This window comes from Narcine bancroftii, chromosome 5, assembly GCF_036971445.1.
Source record: "Narcine bancroftii isolate sNarBan1 chromosome 5, sNarBan1.hap1, whole genome shotgun sequence".
Classification (NCBI taxonomy): Eukaryota; Metazoa; Chordata; class Chondrichthyes; order Torpediniformes; family Narcinidae; genus Narcine; species Narcine bancroftii.
In genome coordinates this window covers 250041744-250067020 of record NC_091473.1, presented here as the reverse complement: position 1 = coordinate 250067020, position 25277 = coordinate 250041744, and the positions used below count along the sequence as shown (strand labels likewise).

Sequence of the window (25277 nt, the reverse complement as noted above, 5' to 3'; positions counted from 1 at the left end):
GTGAAAGCGGCAGAGTGATGTGTCTCTGGAATGGGCTGCCAGGAGTAGTGTTAGAAGCAGATACAACTGTTGCATTTCAGAGGCTTCTAGATAGACACATGAATACCTTCAGGTACAAGCAGCAGATTGAGACATCATGTTCAGCCCAGAGACGCAATGCTCAGTAGTTCATAGTCTTCTTATGGATGAGTCAAGTGCTCATCCAGAGTTCGTTTTAAATGTTGTGGTAACATAGACCTCCACCACCTTCCCAGATTACAAGCATTCTCTGAGTGGGGAAAAATAAATGTTTTCTCAGAGCTCCTCCAACCGTCATCCTTTTCACCTTAACCCTGCACCCTCTAATTCTGGACACCTCTGCCGTGGAAAAAAGTGGTGACTAACTTCCTTTTCCGTGTCTGTCAGAATTCCATTGAGTTCACCCAGGTCCACCTCTACTTCAAGGAAAGCAACCCCAGGCCATCCAGACTTTCCTCCTGCTTGGAATGCTCTTGTGTGAGGCTTTAACCTGGTTACTCTGCTCTGCACCCTTAGCAGGGAAAATTACACCCTGCACATCATGTCTGACCAGAACTGCACACAGTATTCCAGTTGCTTTCACCCTTGCTGCCCCTGTACTCATTCAGTACCTGAACTTTGCTGTGCAGCGGGCCAGATTCTTTTTTGTTTGCTTGGTGATGTATACCTTGGAAAATCCCATTGCTTCCCATTATCTCCCTTCTCCATTTCCCAAACATGTTCTTTCTAATACATCTCTGAATTACCCCATCTGCAAATCCCAAATCCCTTACATTTCAATCAATATTCATTCTGCCTTTAATTTTGATCCCCATGGGCCTTTTTAATTTAAAAAAAAATTTAGACATATAACAGAAGCCCACGAGCCTGAAATGCACCCAATTAACTTACAACGTTGTTACTTTTGTGAGAGAGGGAAGAAACCAGAGCACCCGGAGGAAACCCACGCAGATTTGGGGAGAACATAAAAACTCCTTACAGACAGCACCCGGATTTGAACCCAGGTCCCTGGTTCTGTAAAAGCATTGCACTAACTGCTACCCTACCCATGCGGCTTTGCATTGGCTTAACATGCTCTCCTCCACTCTTCCTGCTTCTAATGCTCTCCAAAGGCTGAATACCCACTCTGAGACTCAGCTAATTACCTTATCTAGATATCCTGTCTGCTCTGGTTAAAATTAAACCATCCTCTTCTCATCTACCATTTCCAGGGAATTGGATTTCTGATAAAATTAAACAGTTTCAGTTCAGATGGAGTGTCATTTAAATCCAAAGTGATGCCCCAATGCACCTGAGCCAATTAGATGGTTTCTGCTTCCCTCGATATTCTGTGCTCTTGTCAACCTCAGCAAATTTGTGGTACCAGGGACATTAATATGGTTCAAACAATACCATTAGCTGGATGTTTCAATTTAATTTGGAGATCTGGCTCAGAAAGAGGGCTTTCCATCCCACAAACCTATCCTGCCCAAGTATGTGACCAATTAACCTACTAACCATGTACATCTTTGGAAGGTGGAAGGAAAGCAGAGCACTTTGAGGAAACTCACACAGGTCATGGGAAGAATGTACAAACTCTTTGCAGACAGCACCGGATTCAAACCCGGGTCGCTGGCTCTGTAATAGCATTGCCCGAACTGCTACGCTGACCAAAACTTTCCTCCTGGCTATTCCTGAACTCTTGTTTTAGACATGAAAAGACCTCCAGTCTAGCTGTTTCAGTCAGTCACCCAGTGATTTTCCCAAGAGGGAATCTGATGAAGAGACAAAAAGAATCAAGATCATCAAAACCAACAAGAGAGACAGTTCTCTGAATGTGTCCTGACAAGTGTACATGTTGGGGACGGGGCTGCTGTGTTGGGTGGGAATTCTCAGATCACTATGTTTTAACAAGATACTAACTTTCCTTTTCAACTACCTTTCTTTAATAGAAATGATAAGTAAAGACGTTTTCTGGAGGAATCCCTGGGGTCAGTAATGATTCATTTTTACATCTTAACCTGTGTAAAAAAAGCAGAGCACCATTTGGCAGCTTGTTGTGATGTGCTGGGAGGGTAACACAGTCCACCAAGCATCAAACCAGGGTAGGCATCCCATAATAGCCCCCTCATAGCAGCCCCTGAAGCCAGGTGCCCTTCCCACTGGAGAGAGGGAAGGAAAGGTCTGAGCCAGTCAAAGTTGGAGGTGGTGGAAGCAGCCAAGAAGTGGTAAGAATAATAGTGCAAGTAGTTGTCATCGGGTCCCTTTCTGGCCCAGTCATGGTGTCTGTTCAGTGGTGTGTTAGGAAGAATTGTAAATATATTGGACCCACAAGTTTTCCCCAGTTACATGTGCTCCTCTGCCAATTTGATGCTCCTTTTCCTTCCAACATGAATCCTCCTCACCATGTTTGTAAATCCTGTACTGCGTATCGAAGAACTGACTTGAAATGATTGTGTGCAGATGTTGCATTACATTGAGTAGAACAATTAACCCCTAAAATAGGTGCTTGTATTAAACATGTAATCACAGAGGCAAGATCCCCTTTAAACCGCCAAGTTAGCAATTTAACAGGTAGGTTAGGCTGCTATTTGAAAGGTGCAGGAGGCACACACGACCCAGTAATCTCCCCCGGGACCCAGGAGAGCTACCCAGATACTGCAATTTGCAATGTGTGATGGTTTGTCTCTGTGCGCATGCCTCTGTCCGTGTGTGCTTATCAGTTTCTGTATGCTACAGGTGTATCTGTCTAAGTGTAATGCAGACATTTATCCTTCCGTCCATGTCTTTCTCCCCGCTCTATCTTATCTTCCCTTGCTGATACCCAGAGACAAGATAAGGCTAATACCAGCTTCCCTGGCAGCTGATTCACTGCCGTCTAGCCAATGAGATGTGAAGGCCAGTTCTGACTATTAACTGTTTCACTCCTGTCTTGTGGATTCATGTGGCCACTCTCCTCACCAGTGTTTTGCTTCGTCTAAAATATTTTGTTTCCTGTCCCCTCTTTAGCATTTCCCCTTGGCCCTCAACATTTCGTGAACCCTGAGTCACACTGCCAAGGATTTGGAAGCAAATCCCTCAACCTGGCCTCTGGCTCCTGGACACAGTACAGGTTTAGATATCTGGGCATTTCTCCTGTATCTTGTATCCTCTCCCACCAGCCCAGTCTACATCACATACTATTGTGACCAGCTCTATTCTACCTTATCCTGCATTTCCCTTCCTTTTTTCTTAAACAACAGAATGATTCAGGTCCAGATGTCTGCATCAATCATGTTGCTATTTGATTCTCTGCTGCTTGCACCTTACCATATCTTTCTATATCTAATCCCTGCTATTGCATCTGCTTCTACCACTGCTGTGTGAAAAAACAACTTTCCCCACACATCCCTCCTGGTTGTTGACATTCAACTATTTGACTTCCCGAGTTGTACTTCAGCCATCCACACACACAACTCCTTTCCCTCCAATCCTTGCTGGCAGGGACTTCAATCAGGAATTGTTGCTCTCTCTTCTATTTTTCTCAGTACCTCAAGGAAGGATCTGCTGAAAGCCCCACCATCTAACGCTACCACTCACGGACCTGCATCCCGTCCACTTCAACTTTGCCCTAACTTGTTGGGCATTGGAGTCTGGGCCTTGCATGTTTCAAACTCAAACAGAATGGATTTCACTCTCAGCTACATCAGTCAGTGCAAGTTATTAAAAATGTAAATTTTTGTACCTCTCAGCTATAGTGAAATCTTCCTCGACAGCACTTCCCAATCCTGAGCCCCCACTCCCCTCCAAATACTTTACTACTGAGAATGATGTAAGCAAGTGATGAGTTGGAATGCCCCTCCATCAGGAAGTTGCCCAGCACCTGACTCAGTTGTAAATGACCATTTCTTCAACATCAATTAGACCCTGACAGGATACCAGAAGTTCCTTTGCCAGGTAGAGCTCATGACTAAGGTAATTGCACATGGCTATCTCAAAGGTTGTAAGGGATAGACAATAAATTTTGGCCTTGCTGCCAAATCCTAACTGTAGATATGTAAAGGCAAGAGAATGTAGAAAGATGCAGGTAAACAGCCAAGATACAAGGTGTATCTCTTACCTGCAAGATTTACAAGAGGTTAACTTGATATGTAAATTTATAGTAGCATATAAATTAGAAAATAAACTAAAATTTCAATTTCAATATACAGCACAGTAACAGGCCATTTCAGCCCACAAATCCGTGGCACCCAATTTACACCCAATGGACCCACAACCCCCGCTACATTTCAAACAGTGCGAGGAAACCGGAGACCCCAGAGAAAACCCATGCAGACACGAGAAGAAGGTACAAACTCAGGACAGGCAGAGCCAGATTCGAACCCCGGTTTTGATTCCTGGCACTGTAAAGGCACTGTGCTAACCGTGCCACCCCTAAGAAATTAATGCCCAACTTGGGGCTCAAACCCATGACCCTGCGGTTAAGGGGTCACGCTCTACCGAATGAGCTAGACGAAACCATGTGATGCTAGTGCTGTAGGTGGGTGAGGGGGGGCACAATAACTAATTTTGGGGGGTGGGCATGGCCCACTAATGCCCCCTCCCCCCATGATATCGAGCATGTCACTGGCTCTAGTGCCCAGTGAAAGGGTGAATAGTTTATCATCTTCCTCATGGTCCTCCTGAGCCTTTCAAAGAGTGGGGAACTGAAGAGAATTTTGCCCCATTAAGAGGGCTACAATTATTTAAAATAGAGCAGTTCATTCAATCCTTGCACCACCTTCAATATGATCATGGCTGATCATATGGCCCTATTGCTCCTTTCTCTTCATACCCCATGATCGCTATAGCTATGAGGCCCATCATTCAACTCTCTGCCTTGCCTGAAGTTGATCTTCGATCTCACACAGAACAGTGTGACAGGTTCCCTCAAGCTTAGCTTTAAGTTTTTGGAGTGCAGGAACCCTGGACACCAGCTCACGGCCCAGTTTGGTTTGTACCCTCCAGGTTATCCGATCGAGCAGGATGCCGTCGGGAAGGCTACACAGAGTCCAAAGCAGATCTTTCTTGGGAAGAGTCGGGTGATGGAAAATCCAGCTGTTACCAATGGCAGGAAGGAAAAGGTTAGTGTGGACCAGAGAGAGAGAGGAGAGAGTTCGATTCGCCCGCTCCCCCTGCCATTAACTGCCGAGCTGCCAACCTATCCCCTTTCTCTCACCAATACTTGGATATCCACAATAAGCAGAAATCTGAAATGAGAACTTAGCAGATCAGGAGATCAAAGCAGGGGTTACCTCTTCAGGTTAATGATCGCTGAGGAAAACCTGACTGAATATCTCTGTGGCCCAGCATTGCTGGGTCAACAATCCTGTGGTGAGCCACTCAGAGACCAGAGATTGCTAAAGTTTGTTGGGTTGGAGAAGGAGAAGGCTCATTGTCACATGTATTGAGAAAAAAATTGCATTGATAGGAGTTGTTTTGAAAACTGACCAGGAGATATCCCATGCACAGTACAAGCAAGACCCAGTACAAAAGTGCAGTTACAGGGGATGAGTTGGTACAGAGTAAAAGTGACATAATTTTACTCTTTTGGGGTTTATTCAGGAGTTGATTAATGGCAGGAAATAAACTGTCCTTGAATCTGATGGTGCATTTTCTCACACTCGTAAATCTTCTTTCTGCAGGAGGGGGTGAACAAAGGTGGCTGGGGGTGGGGGTGGGGGGGGAATGAGTCTATTAGTATGTTGGCTGCTTTTCCAAGACACCAGTGGAAGCTACAGAGAAAGGTTGGGGAAGGACGTGTATGATGAACTAATCTATATATCTGACTGGTTCTCAGTGCAATCCCATTGTCTTATATTGCCATAACCTATTCTGCATCCATTAAGACAAGAATGATTCTCTTACCACCACCTACGCTAGAGGTAACATACATTAAGATAGTTGGCCTGCCAACCAGATGTCATTAGGATATGGGAGGAGGAAGCACCTGGAAAAAAATCCACATGGAAGCCGTGTGCAAGCTCCATGCAGATTATATTTGAGATCAGGGTTGAACCTAGATCATTGGTGCTGCAATATAGCCACACCTAATGTCACTGTGCAACTCCTCTTAGAAAAGCTAATTTTATCATTAACATTTTGCTAAGTGAAAATCAGTGTTTTAATTGAAAGATACAGCACAAGATGTACCCATGTAACTAATTAACCTATTAACTGCATACATCTTTGGAATGTAGGAGGAAACTGGAGCACGTGGAGGAAAGCGACACAGACATGGAAAAATGTACAAACTCCTTACAGACAGTGGCAGATTCAAACCTGATCCACTGGTACTGTAACAACCGCTACGCTATCCATGCCGTTCTTCTGTTCCCAGCACTTGTAGCTTTTGCAGGCCACAATAGGAAGGGAGGTGAGAGGTTGAGGGAGACAATTTCAAAGCATGGAGTCTTGGCTGGAAATGGTCTGACAACCAGTGAACAGGATCTCCAAATCTTGTTGAGCTGGAAGAAGACAAGGAAATGAGAAAGGGAAGAGGCTAGGAAATGTTTCAAAACAATAAGGATTTAAAATCTGTGGCAAAGGAGTGAATGCAGTACACCTTCAGAAATTGTGGGAGACACTGATGAACAAGACTTGGTGACGGCATAGTTTTGGATGAGTGTGGGTGTCAGACCACTGGAATATTCAAGTCTAACTAACAGCACTTTGTTTAGTGTTCACACCTTCTCCCCGAAGGCTTCCTCTGGTATGCTAACTGACCATTGGAGTTTCCCCAGTGTGTGAGTGGATGCAGTATCTTGGGGGAGCTCTAGGGTTGTTCAGCCGAACTCGTCCATCTCATCCTAGGTACCCTCCTGAGCAAGTCCCATTTGCCTGCTATTCAGCTCATATCCATCTGAACCTTCCCTATCCACATTGCTTTCTGTGTCTTAAACATTGTAAACACACCTGCCTCTACCTTTTCCTCAGCAGCTCATTTTACATACCCATCCAGGAGATGATATGTTCTCCCCGTGTCTGTGTGGGTTTCCTCTGGGTGCGCTAGTTTTCTCCCACCCTTCAAACTGTACGGGGATTGTAGAACAATTGGGTGTAATTGGGCAACAAGAACTCAGGGGCTGGAAAGGCCTGTTAACGTGCTGAATGTCTAAATTTAAATTTGAATCACCCCTCAGGCCTCAGATTAATTTTAAACACTGATTATTCACCTTCTCTATTCCTATAAACCTCAAAAATGGTCACCCGTGAGCCTCCTCCAGAGGAGAAAAATCTGCAGCCTGTTCCATCTTTTTTTTTTAAATTTTTTTATTTTTCACACCATAAAACACGTTAGCCATGATATACACTTTCAGCCTGTTCCATCTTGATGGGAATGTGGGGAGATTCAAATGGGTTCAGGTAAGACAGGGGTAAAATCAATGGCTGACCAGCTGTCACTCTCTGTAGGCTTTTTCAGGTGCATTCTCCGCTAAGAATTTGCCTGAAGAAGCAGAAGCATCCCTTTAAATTGCAGTTCAGGTGACAGCGTTTAAAGCACAGCGCTGGACAGATGAAAGGACAGCTGCGCCGGGATGTTCATCTGAGCGCATTCTGGCTCCTGTCCCTTGGGCTGTCAATTCAGGATGGCTGGCTGTCCCAGTCAGCGCGGGGACATCCCCACACTGATCCCGCTGCCCCACTCTCTCCCCATTCACCAGGCTGGAGTGGCTGGCAGGGGAGGAGGCTGGAGAACCGACAGGGGAGAGGGGGGTTGGGGCGGCCGGCGGGTGAGCACGGCGCTCGAGTCGGCTACCGGCATTGTTTTGGCCAGCCCCCTTCTCTCCCGCCAGCCACTCCAGCCCCTGTTCTCCCCCGCCGGCCACTCCTGCCTCTGTTCTTCCCCACCGGCCGCTCCAGCCCCTGTTCTCCCTCGCTGCCACTCTAGCCCCACAGTTCCCACGCTGACAGCCCAGCCAGCTGCCCCTGCCCCGATGTCCTGTGCTGGGGGAAGGGGCAGCTGGGAGAGGAGCTGTCAGGTGCTTGCCAGCTGATTGTCATCCCAAATGCAGCCGCTTTTAGGCGGCTACATTCAGATGGCTGGGAGGCCACTGTGCTGCAGTGATTATCCCTCTTGGAGGAGGGTTACAAAGTTCACCTTGCAAGGGCCTCCTGCACATTCACGTGGCCTCCCAACAGCCGCATATTGCCAAAATATGCGGCTTTACAAGCGGGGCAATTGGCCACCTGAAAGTGCCTTGTGACTGTGAGAGCCTTGGGTAGGAACAGGCAGGTGAGGGGCAGTCCCCACTGATGCATGGAGGGCTTCAGCAGTCAGAATCTGCTCCCCGTTTACCTTCCCACTCATCCTCATCCATCTCCCTGCTGCTTGCAGTCCAGATGTGTCTTGGTCATTCAACAACCATCATCTCTGATTCAAGATACAGCCATACACAAATGTATTTATTGGACATGAAAAACAACATTGTACACATTATACAGATGTACATTGTACTCCTATTTTCTTTAATTTTTAAACAAAAAAGCCAACACACATACACAAAGGTTTACATATCCCCTCAGATGCACATCTGACCCCTCACCACCGTGGCATATTTGCTGATATTATCATCCGTATAATATGATTAATAGATTAATAGATTATTCTGGTACATCCGTCTCACAGTTAGACTTTTACTCCATAAACACTCGTAATTCAAAGAGAAAACACGTACAGGGTTTGCTGAAAAGACCAGTGGAGTTCTTCCAGCATTTTGATGTGTTTACTCAAAGCCTCAAATACCAAATTCAAAAGGTTGTTCTTTGCGTTAACAGAGAATAGTACAGCACAATCTGGGCCCTTTGGCCCATGATGCTGTGCTGACCGATGTAAACTCCATGTCAATCTAATCCTTCCCTACTTCACACACAGAACCTTTTTTTTTAAACGTACATTTGCCTGTCTACAAGTCTTTTAAATGTCCCTATTGCACCAGCCTCCACCACCACCCCTGGCAAGGCAACCAAGGCACCCACCACTCTGTGTAAAAAAAAAACACACACCACTGACAACTCCTAAATTTTCCTCCCCTCTCCTTAAAGAGATGTCCTCTGGTATTTGCTATTGTCACCTCAGGAAAAAAGTGCTGGCTGCCTACCTTATCTATGCCTCTCTATTAGTTGTTAGAACATATTGCTAAATCACTGCATGGTAATAAGATATTCACAGAGACTAGTTCTGAATTTGGGGATTAAATTAACATCAGAATTTTACAATTTTTTTTTACTTTTAGAAAATAAACATTTAAAATAATTAGATATTGTTCATGGCGTGATCTCCTTAACCTCCACAGTTTGGTGGAGTGAGGGGGGGGGGGAAACTGTTACCCCATCAGGGTGTTGTCTTGTGTGTGGAGTGGATATTTCTCTCCCAATGTGGTGAGATCGGATAACTGATCCCATGATCGTTCACTGTAATCCTGCTTCACCCTACAGGACTCGAGGGTAACGGAGTTGTCGCAGGCAAGGCAAGGAGATGATGGCAGAGCAGTGAGTGGGAATGAAGAATTTAATATCAACAATGATTCTGAAGGTGCGTGGCATAATACCTCTTCCTAGGGAGGGATGCGGAGGTTTCAGTCACCTTGGAGTCTGAGCCCCAACCTTGCTTTCAGTTGTTTCTGTTTAGTGGGGTAGAGAGCATATTTACCATTGTTACTCCTGTAAGAATGGGGGTTCACTTCTTCCATCTTATGAATTTCATAGCATGAAAAGGCCATTTGGCCCATCGAATCCATGGTGACCTTCAATCAACTGTTTACCCAAACCTTACTTTAAGCATATTTTTTACTCCCTCTCCCACATTCCAACTGCACCCAGATTTTACCACTTATCCTCATAGGAGGGTGAGTTACAATGGGACATGGGAGGAAACCATGGAGGGGAAGCATATAATCACAGGCAGAGGAGACAAACTCCACAAAGACAGCACCTGAGATCAGGGTCAAAATTCAGGCAGTGAGGCAGCATCTGGATGCTTCAATGTCACCCCAATTAACCTCCTCTTTGAATAAGTTACCTGTCATTCTTCTAAACTTCAATAAACAGCAGTTCAATCACTTGACCTTTCCTCTCATCTCAGGAAGCAACTTGTTTAACCTTGTCTGAACTTCCTCCGATGCTAGTAATATTCTTGTGTGCGATGTCTCGACACTGAAGACCAAAGAATGCCATTTCGTCCAGTTGTATTTATACAGTTGTATGATAATCTTGAACTTGAACTTAAGTCAGAATACCAAAACTCTATGAAGTGTCCCAAGTCCCCTGCACAGGCAAAACTTTTTGAATCCATTCTCTCTGCAATAACAGTCAATATTCTATACGTATCTGCACCCTTCTGTATGTTATACGAAGTTCAAGGTTATTGTTATATATTCCAAGGTACAGTGAGAAAGTTTGTTTTGCATCCAATCAGCCCGTCAAACCATACAGAGTAGAGCAGCCAGTACACAGTTCAAAGTTACAGTCATAGAGATTAGTAAGAATAGAGCAAAACGTTTTACTTGTGCGATGGATGTTCAGGTCTGATAATGGCAAGAAGGAAACTGCCCTTGAATTTGGTGATGGATGATCTCACTCTCATTAATCTTCCCGACGGGAGGGTGAGATGAGTCTTTTAATATGTTTCTGTGCCATCCACACACCGCACCCACTCCAAGGTACGGAAATACAGATGGAGTTGATGGAAGGGAGTGAGGTTTGTATAATGTTCACAATTCGCTGAAGACCTGTATAGTCTTGGCAGAAGAAGTTTCTATACCATATATCCTGACAGGATGCTCACTGTTATGGTATGGTTATGGATAAATATGTCTTTAAAAGAGATAGATTGTAGGGGTTTAGTGTAGATCACTTAACCGAGTAACACTTCACAAAAGATTTCTCATTTAAAATGCAAGAGCTTTGCTGAACCTAGATGTTGAGGCTTCGGTTGGCTTTGCAGAAGCCATGAAGATGCTGATCTATTGTGTATGGGCAATAAAGTCCAGGCTCAGAGATACTGATCAGATCTTTCAGAGATTGGGTTTGGAGCCTTGGGAGAGGGTTTTGGTTTTTACAAGCAGAGAGGAGAAATCAAACAGCATTCTTCTGTGTGTGTGTGAGAGAGAGAAGTCAATTCTACAGTTGCAGTTGAGGCTGAAAAATGGCAAGCTGGCAGGCTTGATGAAAAAAAACATTTTGAAGAGGGTTCTGAGTTCAGCCTGTTCAAAATCCTTGAGGTTCTTACAAGAGGAAATGGCTGGCTAGAATGTTTCTCCTGAAATAAGGGAAACAAGAGGAACTCTGTGGTGACCTGGAAAAGAGGTTATCATTTGGAAAACCCATAATGGGTTTGGCAAGACACTGAAGTGACTGGTTGGAGGAAATAAGTTTGTGTGTCCAAATTTCTCTCTGAAACCAACAAGAACATTCCTGAACAGAAACCATTTACCTTTTAAGCTACAAAGCCTTGTAAAGGTTCATAAATGTTAAATTCTGTGCACAGTTTAAGAATTGCTTGATACCAGTGAACTTTGAGAAGTGAGAAATGAATGATTGGACTGTGAAACAAAGAACTTTCCTGAACATATACACATGCACTTAGAATTATAAGGGGGGGGGGGGGTTAAATTAATAGTAATAAGTTTAAGATTGACCTTGTTATTTGTTTAAAGAAAATTAAAAGCAATTTTTGTTTAAGTAACCATTGTCTTGGTGAATTTCTATTGCTGCTGCGTTTTGGAGTCCTCTGGACTCATCACTATGTAGATTCTATCATGTTCTCTTATCTTTGTTTACATCAGGGAGTTTGAGTCTTCCTGGGGCAAAAGGCTATGAATCCAGAGGCAGTAGCCATGAACACATCAAGCGACCAATGAATGCATTCATGGTTTGGGCAAAAGACGAACGGAGAAAAATTCTTCAGACTTATCCTGACATGCACAACTCCAGCATCAGCAAGATTCTTGGTGAGCATTCTGACTATTCCTAGAGCAGAATTAATATTGGTGCATTAGCGAATATTGCCAATGGATCAAGTACAGTGAGGTGTCGTGGGGTCAAGTGTTGACGCTAGGGCTGTGTCTGATTTTCAGGTTCCCGTTGGAAATCCATGACGAACGTGGAGAAGCAACCCTACTACGAGGAGCAGGCAAGGCTGAGCCGCCAACACCTAGAGAAGTACCCGGACTACAAATACAAACCTCGGCCAAAGCGGACCTGCATCGTGGATGGGAAGAGACTCCGGGTCGGGGAGTACAAAGCACTGATGAAGTATAGGCGACAAGAAGTACAACAGTGTTACTCCGTAGGGTGAGTGGCCCCCGGCAGGCTAGAGGCCAACATTTCGCAGACCAGTTGCCCTTGAACTGAAAGCTGCAGTGAGCCACCTCCAGGGGCTTCAAGAGTCAGAGAGTCACAAAGCAAGTAAACTTTCCCACCCCAACCAAAATGTCCCATCCCACACTAGTCCTGGCTGCATGCATTTTGCCCACGTCCCTCTAAACCAGTGGTTCTCAACCTTTTTCTTTCCACTCACATAACACCTTAAGTAATCCCTTACTAACCACAGAGCACCTATGGCATAGGTGGAAAGAAAAAGGTTGAGAACCACTGCTCTAAACCCATCCTATCCATGCATCCATCCAATTTTTTCTTAAACTTTGCAATACTACCTGCCTCAACCACCTCCTCTGGCAGCCCGTTCCATACACCCACGACCCTCTGTGTAAAAAAAGGTTACCCCTCAGGCTCCTGTTAAATCTCTCCCCCCTCATCTTAAACCCATGTCCCCTGGTTACCAATTCTCATACTCTGGGATAAAGCATTCTCCTGATCTCATGATGTTGTACACTTCTATGAGATCATTGCTCATTCATCTGCGCTCCAAGGAATAAAGACCTTGCCAGCTCAATCTCTCCCTGTAGCTCAAGCCACCGAGTCCTGGCAACATCCTCATAATTTTTTCTGGCTTGGCAACATTTTTCTAGTAGCACAGTGACCAAAACTGAACACAATTATCTAAAAGCCTCACCAATGCCTCATACAACAAGATCTCCCAACTGCTATACTCAGTACTCAGACTAATGAAGGTCAATGTGACGAAAACTATCTGCCTGTGTCACCACTTTCAAGGCCCTATGTACCTGTAGTTCCCTACAACATATCCCAGATCCCAGCTATTCGCTGTGGAGGTCCTACCAGGTCTGTGTGATTCCTCTGTGGATCAGGAGACAACTTGGCCCAGACCAGTGGGTGTTCTGTAGTACCCATTGCTGAGGGCCATTGAGGGCGATGCAGTGGTACAGTTGATGCCTCATTGAACCAGAGACCCAGGTTTAATCCTCACCACAGGTGCTGTCTGCATGGAGTTTGTGCGTTCTCCCAGGCTCTCCTTCGGGTGCCATGGTTTCCTGCCGTGTCCCAAAGATGTGCATGTTGATAAATTTAACTAAGTGGTAGAACCTGGGTGCCGTGACAGCTATTGATTTTAGTGCTGTTCATCAAGAAATAACTAGTAGTCAGGGTTAATTTAGGCCTAATGAAAGTGCACAAGACCCTTGGTTTAACATTTTGTCTACAAAATAATGGGTGTCACGGTTGGCATAGCGGTTAGTTCAATGCTTTTACCGCTCCAGCTATTGAAACTAGGGTTCAAATCCTGCACTGTCTCTGAGGAGTTTGTACGCTCTCCCCGTGTCTGCATGGGTTTTCCCCAGAAACTCTGGTTTCTTCCCACTCTTCAAAAAACGTTCTGGGATATGTTAATGGGAGGCAAGGGCTAGTGGGCCGAAGTGGCCTGTGACCATGCTGTATGTCTCGATATTTTAAAACTGTGTAGTTGTTTGTCATATATATTAATGATCTGGACGATAGGGTGGTAAATTGGATTAGTAAGTATACAGATGATACTAAGATTGGTGGTGTTGTGGACAGTGAAGGAAGTTTTTAAAGCTTGCAGTGGGATATAGGCCAGTTGGAAGAGTGGGCTGAAGGATGGCAGATGGAGTTTAATACGGATAAGTGTGAGATGCTACATTTTGGTAGGACTAATAAGCAAAGGTCAAACTCGTTAAACGGTGGACAAATGAGGAGTGCAGTCGAACAAAAAAATTTAGTAATTCTGATACATAATTCCCTGAAAATGGAGTCACATTTAGATAGGGTGGTAAAGAAAGCTTTTGGTATGTTGGTCTTCATAAATCAGAGTATTGAGTACAGGAGTTGGGATGTTATGCTGGAGTTGTATAAGGCATTTGCAAGGCCAAATTTGGAATATTGTGTGCAGTTTTGGTTGCCAAAACAGAGAGAGAGCAGAGAAGATTTACAAGAATGTTGCCTGGGTTTCAGGGTTTGAGTTACAGGGAAAGGATAAACAGGCTAGGACTTTATTCCCTAGAAAATAGGGGTGATTTGAGAGAGGTATTTAAAATTGAGGGAGACAGATAGAGTTAATGTGGACAGGCTTTTTCCATTGAGAGTGGGAAAAACAAGAGGACATGGATTGAGATCATGGGACTAGGTGGGAAAAGATGTTCAGCATGGACTCGAAGGGCCAAACTGGCCTGTTTCTGTGCTGTAATTGTTATATAGTTGCCTAGCACTGGAGGAGGAGAGACTCTGGATGAGGTATTGAGCCCAAACCAGAGGCTAAAATGCTGCCACAAGGTATGGTGAGGTGGAGAGCCTCTTTTACTGCGTGGAAACAGGGCCTTAAGCCCAACCAGTCTGTGCTGAATAAGTTGTCTACCTAAGCTAATTCCATTTGCCTTTGCTTGCCTGATATCTCTCCAACCCTTTTCCATCTGGATACCTGACTGAAGGCATTTTATATGTCACTATTGTACCCTCCTCTACCACTTCCACTGGCAGCTCGTTCTACGTAGCTTTCATCCTCTGTGTGAGAAACATATTCGTCAGGGTCCCTTTGAAAACTTGCCCCTCTCACCTTAAATTTTCACTCTCTAGTTCTAGATTCACCAACCCCAGGAAAACATGATTCAAGTAGATTCCAAGCCTAAGCTGCTACTGATTGTTTTTTCTTTATTTACATTTTCCATTAATTTTTATTTTAAAATTTTAACGATACAGCAGAGTACAGGGCCTTCCAGCCCATGAATCCTGTGCCTCCAATTAACCTATAACTGCTGTGGGGTAGGGCGTAGATTGTGGGGTGGGGGTGGGGGAGGGAGAGAATCACACCTGCGGGGGAGGGGGTGGACCTCACTGCTGTGGGGGGACAGGGTTCCAGGATTGTGACCCATTGTCGATGAAGGAACAGTGATATATTTCCAAGTCAGGCCGGTGTGTGGCTCTGTGAGGCATTGAAGTAGGGTAAGTGTGATGAATGTGGGAGGTCAGCATGGATGCAGTTGGCCAAAGGGCCTCCCTCTGTGACTCGATGGGGATTCATCGCATTTACCATTGCTTCCCTCCACAGGCAGCAAGAGCAAATCCACCTGCACCCCTCGGAAATGTTGTACCCTGGACAGCTTGGCATGACTTCTATCCCCGTGCAGCAGGCAGTATCAGAACAGTATCCGCCATGCAGCCCCGATCCCAACATGCCTGTAATTCTCAACACTCGCAGCCTCAAGTCGGAACAGGCAGATGGGAGGGAGATGCAGCTGACTGATGCTGGTGGAGAAATGTACGATTACGGCGAAGATGATGATTCGGATGTGGAATATCACAGTGACTGCGAGCGTCCTGTCCTGAACGACTAACATCGCTGTCACTGAACGTTCCCAACTTCCACCTATCCGGCAACAGCTGGGCCAGCGGATGTCCTGTCCGACTCTGCCTGACAAAATGAGTGCAGCTGTCTGGGGAGCGTTCGCTGCTCAGGTCTGGGGGTATAGTGGGGATGTTTCAGGGACTGGAGGCTGTCGATCCATGAGAAGGGAAAGGCTAACTGTCCCCAACTTGATCCCAAACCTGATGACTTCAGGACAGAAATCTGGTGTGTGGCATGGTGTTGGGGTGGATAAAACATGACGCATTTACTCAGGCCATCACCTTGGTCCTGGGATGTAGAGTTCACACATCACACAGCCCTGGTTACTAGTGGTTTATAGACCATTAGTGTAGTCTAATCTTATAAACACTGATCTGTGACAGTCCTTGCAAAGAGCTCTCCAATTGCCCTTCTTCCTAGAGCTTTGGGATCCCATTTCAAGTGAATATCCCAGACCTATCCTCCTTCACCACCTTTACAAAAAAAATCTCTCCTTTACCGATTAACCTGAAATCATGTGCCTTTTGCTCCCACCTCTTTGCTCTTCCTGATATTGATATGAGCAACATCACATCCACTGCACCATAACCCTGATCTCCTTGGTACTGGCTGTGGGTGGAAATTTCTACACATCACTGCTTTCCTACTTTAAAGAAGAGGTGCTTGTTCGGACATAACAGAAAATCAAGGTAGAACTTGAAGAATCTCCTGGATCAAGGAGGGAGTGAGAGGAAATGTTTTTGATTCATCCAAGAGATGTGGGAATTGGCAGCGAGGATAGCATTTATTGCTTTTGAGAAGATAGTGACTGGATGCCTTTTTTAAAAATTAAATTTAGTCATGCAGCACAGTTACAGGTCCTTTCAGCCACAAGCACAAGCTGCCCAATTACACCCAATTGACCTACAACCCCCAATATATTTTTGAAGGGGTGGGAAGAAAGTGGAGCCCCTGGACGAAACCCACGTAGACATGAGGAGAACGTACAGACTCCTTACAGACAGCTCAGGATTCAAACCCAGGTCGCTGGCCCTGTAACAACATTTGTGTTAACTGCTACACTAATCGTGTCGCCCACTGTGGTTCCTAGGCTAAAGGTGATCCCACAGTACTGTAGGAGAAGGAGTTCCAGGTCTTAGACAATTACATTTCTGAGTTAGGTTAAGTGTACGGTGCGGAGGGGAACCTCTATGTGGTGGTGAATGTCCTTGGAGGACGGGCACTGTGGTGAAGGATGGCTGTGGTGCAGCAGTTAGTGAAGAGGAGCAGGGGTCATTTGTTATCCATCACACCACTCTACAGATCCTGGAATGCTGGGAAGCAGTGCTCTGCTCCATCAAAGGGGAATGTGGATGAGCTGAGCAACTGTTTCATCAAGGTTGCCCCAAGAACTGGTTCCTTACACTGGCATCCAGGATGGCTACTTCTGGCCTGGCTGATGTTGTTCGAAGTGTATGCCCCCATCTGTAATCCGTGTTTCTGTGAAATGCAATTCCATTCACTTGCACTTGCAAGTTGGACAGTGCAAGGCTTTCAAAGAGCTTGTGTGAACACAAATGCACTGGCACAAGTGCATTTTAACAGGTATTTTATTTTTCAATGTCACACTCTCAGCTAGGAGATCTTTCAAAGAGTGTATCCTCTTGCTGTCCTGGTCATGGCCAGCTCCATCAGTGTGTAGTACAATCAGAGCTCCCACATACAGGCAGGTCAAATCCACCCCCTCTCGGCTGTTGCTCGAGCAGCCCCTCCTGCTTTATTGCAGTACTGTCATGGTGTTTATATTCTGGGGGTTGCAGGTGGCACAGAGGTCATAGTGGTTCAGTTGTCAGCCTGCCTGCCTCAGGATGGAATCACATGACCCAAGAGACGGCTGGCTTGATTGGATGGGGAAAGATTCCCATTGCATGTTGGACATAAAGACCTCAAATACTGCTTTCCCCTCAGGTACTCAGTAGTATGTTTGGAAATAGATGTCAATATTTGTACAAAAGATTGAAAAAGAAGTTACATTGCAACCTGTTTACTTTGTGTGTGTGTGTGAGAGAGAGAGAGAGAGAGAGAGAGAGCGTGCATGCATACAAGTATATTTTCTAACCGCAAGAACTCTCCTCCATTTCTCCTCTCCCTGATCTCAGTTAAGAATAGCAGGGAATGTGAGGCTTTAATTTATTTTGTTTCCAGGGGCAATTTACTTTCTCTGCCTCATCTTTCTGTTTCCATCAAGTCTGAGAGACTTTTATAAAGGGACCTTTGATCATATTAAAGGAGCTGCAACTGATCGACTTAAACATTGTTAATAAGTTTCAACTTTAATACAAAGAGTTACTTGTCCCTTTACGAGATTTTTTTTGATGAATTGGGTTTCCTGTAATCTTTGTGTTATCTAATTTTCTCTTTATTCTTTGTCAGTGGTTCCTAAGAATCGAGGAGGAAAACTAAAGTTTTTTAAAAAACAGCATTGATGTTTGGAGGCTAGCTTTCCAATTCTGTTGGATTCTGAAGGCATCTCACTGTAAAACCGCTCTCTTGTCAGACTGTTTGTTGATTGGCATCAGTGACATCTGGGAATGGTCATCATATCAATGTATTGATTTTTAATATGTTAAAGATGGGCTTAGGCCAATATGACCTTTCTATTCTCATCTCTGTATCTTGTCTATCTATCTCCAGATGTATATGCCCCCCTCCTCTCTATTTCTGCATGTATCCCCTTGATTGTATCTCTCTGTCCCTAGGTATGTGTCTGTCATATCTTTCTATGAATCTCTGTGTGTGTGTGTATCTGTCTGTATTTCTCTGACTGCGTATGTATTTCTGGCTGTCCATATGTGTGGATAGCTCTCTCTCTCTCTCTTTCTCTGTATCTCTCTGTGTGCCTGCCTATCCTTAACTCTGTGTCTGTCTCTTCTTCTTTCTGTTTTCTTCCTTTCTCTCTCTCTCCACCCATCCTCCTCACTCACCCAGCGAGTAGTTTTGCTGTCCCTCAATATTCAGAACTGCTCAACTCTTCCAAAATTCCCTGCACTATTTCCCAACCATCAGACTGTCCTGAAGACCGGTGTTGTGCGTGGTAGATGATACTCTCATTTTCTGGGTCTCGTTCACCTCCTTTACTACTCTTCCACTCGCCCAGTGCTCATCTGTTGTAACGTACCCTCTGCGTGAGTGTGTCTGCATGCTTTCCCTGCCTGGGCAAGATGGGTTATACAGAGCAGTCAATGCAAGCTGTTGCAGAAAAATGTTACAAAGAAATTAAATTTGTAATATGTTTTTTTTAATCAACTTTTTTAGTGTTTTTAGCTTCTCTTAATTAGGGAGGGAAAATTGGAAAAGCCATTTCCTTCGCTTGGAATTTGCATCTCCATTTGAGATACTGAGTTTGGAGGGAAAGAAAGATTGCTGTGTTACAGTGACGTGAAACCTTATCAAACTTTAATTTAAGCCTTCTTTTGTTTTCTTGTGACCTGGTCCACATCGGTCCAGACAGATGCCTGTACGTAGATCGTACTAAATCATTCTCAAAAGCCTTTGCGGCATGACAGCATTTTTGTTTAAGATGAAAATTGAAAGAAGAAAATTTGACAATGTGAATCTCTTATGATTTATACAGTGTAATATATGACCATGTTTCTGTAAACAAGAGAGGTGATCTCCCACTAGGGGTGATTTAAATTTATTAGTACTGTACTTTCAAAATAAAGTGGAAATGACAACCATTTGCTCTTTGATTTTATTCCATGACTTCAAGTCAAGTTTATTATCATCTGATTGTCCAAGTGTTCTCCAGTCCTCGGTGCAAAAGACACAGAAATACAACCAGACATAACACATACAGGACACGTATTTGATCTAAAAATGAATACATTAATATTGTTTTGTAGAAATTAGAGACTCGAATGGTTAGTGTAAATAGTTCCTTTGGTCATTCAGCATTCTTGCTGGCTCTGATCCTCCTGTATCTCCTCCCCAATAGGAGCAGCTGAAAGATGCTGTGTGCAGGGTGGAAGGGGTCCTCAATGAATTTGCGTGCCCTCTTCAGACAACGATCCCAGTAGATCATGTGGGGAAGAGAGAGTCCAGTGATCCTCTCGGCCACTTTTGTGGTCCTGTGGATTGACCTCCAATCCATTTCTTTGCAGCAAGTGTACCACATTGTGATGCAGCTGGCCAGGACTCTCCTATAGAAGGTTGATATGATGGTGGCCAGTAGCCTTGCCCACTTCAGTCTTCTCAGGAAGTGCAGTCGCTGTTGCGCCTTTCTGAGAAGTGAGGAGATGTTGAGAGTCCATGATAGGTCACTAGTTAAGAAACCTGCCGCTCTCCACTCTCCCTACTACGGAGTTTTTTTTGGTGACTATTTCCCTTTATAATGGCTTGAGCACATGCAGACAGTTGTTTGATTCATTAATGAATAAGTCTGTTCCAAATTAGCATTCAGTTTTTCACTGTTTATTTTAACTCTTAAAACAGTAAATTATACTTAAAACAATAAAAATGGACAGTAAAATATTAATATATTTAAAAGTAAACTGTCAAAGAAATTATTTTCTTGGTTCTAATAGCAAATTTAAAACTTTGTTATCAGTGCTTTTCAAACTCTTCCCCCACCCCACCACCACACTAAACTCACATTTCACCTTAAGCAATCTCTATGTCATAAGTGCTCTTTGATTAGTAAGGGATTACTTAAGGTGGGATGTGAGTGGAAAGAAAAAAGTTTGAAAGCCATTGTTTTAATTGTACCTCATTGATTCACAACTCTAAGGAAATGGGTCAATGACAATTTTTCTCAAAATATTTCAGTAACAATTGGGTCTAGAGCAGTGGTTCTCAACCTTTCTTCCCCCACCCCACTCACATCCGATCTTAAGTAATCCCTTACTCATTGCAGAGCACTAATGACAGTTTGAAAACCATTGGTTTATATTAAACACACAGAAAAAAGACCTTGGTCTTACAAGCTGTAAATATAGAAACACTCAAAGGAATGTCAGCTTCTAGAAACTGACAAAATGTTTTCAAGTCATTTTAATCCTTATAATACCAGCCCACAATTATTTTATCTAAAAATAGTAATTTCTGCTACAATGCCCTGGCCCCACCTCAGATACTCCCAGAATACAGACCACTCATCAAATGCTCCAGACCAGTTCTGAAGCAGGTCAAAACCTTGCCAGCAGGGGCCATTCATGTGCGTCAAGACTGCTTTGAGCACCCTGACTGGCACATGTTCTAGGTAGCAGCAACCTGCATCAACCTGGAGGGGTATACAGCATCGGTGACCAGCTACATTAGTAAGTGGACTGACAACATCACTGTGCCCAAGGCCATCATTGCCCGCTCTAACCAGAAGCCATGGATGACTACAGAGGTGTGGGCACTGCTCAGGAAATGTGACGCTGTCTTCAGGGCGGATAACAAGGTAGCCATAGCTATTGCAGGAGCCAAACTGAGTAAGGTCATAGGAAGCAAAGCGTGCACATGCCTAGCACATTCATAGCCAATTCCTGAACACCAAGGATATGCAACGCATCTGGAAGGGCATCCAAGACATCACCAACCACAAGACCATCTACCTGTGCTTGTGATGCCTCCCTCCCAGACGCACTAAACAAGGTCTATGCACACTTTGTGAGGAAAAATGACATTGCAGCAAAGAAGACTATCTCTTCTCCAAATGACCAGGTGCTGTGTCTTCAAGTGGCCAATGTAAGGAGAGAACTAGGCCAGGTCAACCCACGAAAAGCTGCTGGACTGGATAACATTCCGGCAGAGTGCTCAGGATGAGCGGATCAGCTAGCAGAAGTTCTCACTGACATTTTTAACATCTCCCTGAGAAGCGCTCAGGTCCCAACATGATTCAAAGCTGCCACCATTGTCCACGTGCCAAAGAAGTCGGCTGTGTCCTGCCTCGTTGATTTAAACCACCCTGTTGCACTCATCCCCATCTCTATGAAGTGCTTCGAGAGGCTCGTCATGGGGCACATCAAGCTCCAGCTGCTCTGTCACTAGACCCCTTACCGCTCTATGGACGATGCATTCACCATTCCCTCCATCTAGCCCTCAACCCACCTGGAAAACAAGGACTTGTATGTTCGAATGCTGTTTATTGACTTCAGCTTAGTATTCAACACAATCATACCTCAGTACCTGATAAGGAAGTTGAGGCTGCTAGGTCTAAGCACCTCCCTCTGCAATTAGATTTTTAGCTTCCTATCAGGGAGACCTCAGGCCATCTGGATTGGTAACAGCACTTCCATCACACTGAGCAAGGGGGCCCCTCAGGGCTGTGTGCTGAGTCCACTCCTGTTCACTCTACTGACCCACAACAGTGCAGCTAAACACAGCTCCAACCACATCATCATTTGCTGACAACATGACTATAATGGGCCTGATCAGTAAGAATAACGAGTCAGTGTACATAGATGAGGTGCAGTCACTAATGGATTGGTGCAGAGCCAACAACCTGTATCTGAACGTTAATAAAACAAAACAGATGGTTGTTGATTTCAAGAGGGCCTGGGGAGACCACTCTCTGCTGATCATGGACTGCTCCAGCATTGAGGTCATCAGGAGTATCAAGTTCCTTGGAGTGCACTTGATGGAGAATCTCATCTGGTCCCTTAACAGCAGAGAAAGCCCAACAGTGCCTCTACTCCTGCGAAGGCTAAGGAAAGTTCATCTTCCACCCTCCATCCTCACTACATTCTATAGCCACTTCCTGAACACCAGGTTTCTTAACTAGTGACCTATCATGGACTCTCAACATCTCCTCACTTCTCAGGAAGGCGCAACAGCGACTGCACTTCCTGAGAAGACTGAAGTGGGCAAGGCTACTGGCCACCATCATGCCAACCTTCTATAGGAGAGTCCTGGCCAGCTGCATCACAATGTGGTACACTTGCTTCAAAGAAATGGATCGGAGGTCAATCCACAGGACCACAAAAGTGGCGAGCATCCTGTGCAACTGCATCACCACCTGGTTTGGAAGCTGTACCATCAAACTGCAAGACCCTGCAGAGGATAGTGAAGTCAGCAGAAAGGTTCATTGGGGGCTCACAAAGGACATCTACAGCATTCAATACAGGCGAAAGTCAATAAACATTGTGAAGGACTCCACATACCCCTTCTGCTATCTGGTAGGAGGCACCACAGTGTTCAGGACCTTGCGTCCAGATTGGGCAACAGTATTTTCCCCCAAGCCATCAGACTCCTGAATTCCCAGAACATTTGTAGATAGGGTACCTTGGACTATTACTGTATACGTCTTAATATTTTAACGTATTTAATTTCTATTCTAACATATTCATGCAAATATGTTCCATGATCGTGGAGAAATACTACCTCGTCTTTACTGTGTGAGCTGGTATGAATGATAAATAAAGGCGACTTGGATTTCCTCTCTCAGCCTCTTTGATGGTTTCTTTCCAAATTGAAGAATCATCAGATTCAGTTTTGTTTCCAAATACAAAGTTAAAATCCTTTTGGTCCTTATTTTCTGGACCATCCAATATTTCTAAGGTCCTTTTCCACATTTCATAACTCTGAAGACAGTTGCACCGTATTGTCAGATTTGTTTCATTCTTGGCCTTGATTTAGCTTCGCAGGAATAACCCACCACCAGTATTTGCAGCATCTTCTAATGTTTCATTTTCATTCATTTTTGATGTGAAAACAATTTCTTCTTTACTGATTCAGATGTTTTTAATTTATTTTCGTCAGTAAGATTTTATAAAAACTGCTTGTATTCTTTTGAACGTTCTTTTAAGTTTCCCAACAGATACCATATTGACACTTGTTGTCTGCTTCTGAGTAATATCATTCTTTCTTTCTTTCTAATGGTTCAATGATTGTCCATCCAAGCATAGTTCTAATAGCATAAGGCCCATCTCTCACACTCGGTATTACTTCTATTGGTTCCAGAGCCTTTGGTACATCTAAATCAATTAGCATCTCTATCTCAGAGTAATCTTCCAGTTCCTCAGATATGACCACTGATCCACATCACTTTGATGTTCTTTATGCCCAGGGATAGTCTTGTCAATACTGAAACTTGAGTGCTCTTTTCAACTGCTTCTTTCCTCATCATTTGTTTCTTTTCCATATCCTTTTTCTTGAAATTATGTAGCATTTTGGGATGCTTTTGACTACATATATCACAGCTGAGTTGTCCTTTGCCGTCTTTGCTGATGTGTCCTATACCCAGACGGCCAAAACACACTCCGTTCTCCTTCAAAAAAGTGATGGTCTCACTCTGGGTCTTCTTTTCCATCTGTGCACACTTTCCCAAATCGTGCCCATCATTACAGAACAAACTTCACGGCAGGCAAACTTTCCTTAATTTCTTTATCCACCACTGTCAGAGATGTACTTTTCTTCAGTTTGGTTGAGGATATGATTTGGACCAAAAACATTAATAGAAGCTATGATCAGTCATGAGGGAGTGGCTGAAGGTTTAGCACATGATGGATGAACCATCTAAGATGGAGATATTGTCAGAGATTAAAGCCTCGTTTGAAGGCAGGACCTAATGATAGCAATAGATCCACAATATAGGCCTGGTCTTGGAATATACAAAACTGAGCCAGTGCTAGATCAACAAGAAGCGCTTGGTCAAGTACTAGACAGATTAAGACTCGGTGCTGAGCCAGTGCTACAACCACAATACAGACTTGGACTTGAAGCAGGCAGAGGAGGGGCTGAACCAGCGTCAGAGATGTGAGAGCCTGAATTAACCAGGTTGATCCAAGGAGCCAGAGACCAATCTCTTTTTTTGAAAACTTTATTTAAAATTTTATAACATGAATACAATAAAGAATTACATTTAAAGAAAAATAGAAAAAAAAATTAAAAAAGGTATGATTACAATATTACATCAGAAAACTACACAAAATAACCCCCCCCCGTTAATTGTAACACAATATTAATAGTCTAACTTAAAATTAGTCCAACCCTACCCCCAAAATAAAGAGTGAAGAATTAATAAAATTGACATTATATATGGAAAAAAAATACCCACTTACAAAAAAAAGAAATAAAACTTAACCTAAACAAAAATTCTAACAACAAAAAAATTGTCAATACTAAAATATCACACTTAAACATATATTTAAATCAAATTTAAATGCATATCATTAGCAAATGGAGTCCACTTATAAAAAGACATCCTAAATTGAAAAAGATATCCTTTCCATAGTCAAACAAAATTTCATTTCCAAATACCACTTATCTAAAGTTAGTATATTTCTATCTTTCCAAGTAAGTGCTATACATTTCTTAGCCACAACTAAAGCTAAATAGATAAATGAAATCTGATAATACTCTAAACCTAAATCAATTAATGATTGCATGTTCCCTAATAAAAATATATCGGGATCTAATACAAGATGGATATTATATAAACTGTTAAAAACAGATTGAATACCTTTCCAAAACTGTTGCAATCGATCACAAAGCCAAACAGTATGCAAAAAAGTATTGGCCGTCTGATCACATCGAAAACAAGAATCCAACTTACTAAGACCAATTTTTTTTAAATTTC

The 25277-nt window shown here is 43.8% G+C and overlaps 1 protein-coding gene across 12 annotated transcripts in view; it reads left to right on the top strand.

Annotated features, from left to right (window-relative positions):
- LOC138765172 (transcription factor SOX-13-like) overlaps positions 1-19452 on the top strand; it is a 167798-nt gene extending 148346 nt beyond the window's left edge. For 10 of the 12 annotated variants that reach the window (XM_069942055.1, XM_069942058.1, XM_069942060.1 and 7 more), the window contains 7 exons: positions 1950-1988; positions 4984-5099; positions 6216-6308; positions 9454-9550; positions 11802-11966; positions 12093-12309; positions 15437-19452. In XM_069942055.1, coding sequence (XP_069798156.1) covers positions 1950-1988; positions 4984-5099; positions 6216-6308; positions 9454-9550; positions 11802-11966; positions 12093-12309; positions 15437-15722 — 1013 coding nt within the window. In that variant the 3' untranslated portion in view covers positions 15723-19452. The remainder of the gene's footprint in view (positions 1-1949; positions 1989-4983; positions 5100-6215; positions 6309-9453; positions 9551-11801; positions 11967-12092; positions 12310-15436) is intronic. The other 2 variants (XM_069942061.1, XM_069942063.1) reach the window with 2 other exon arrangements.
- The last annotated feature ends 5825 nt before the right edge of the window (positions 19453-25277 follow it).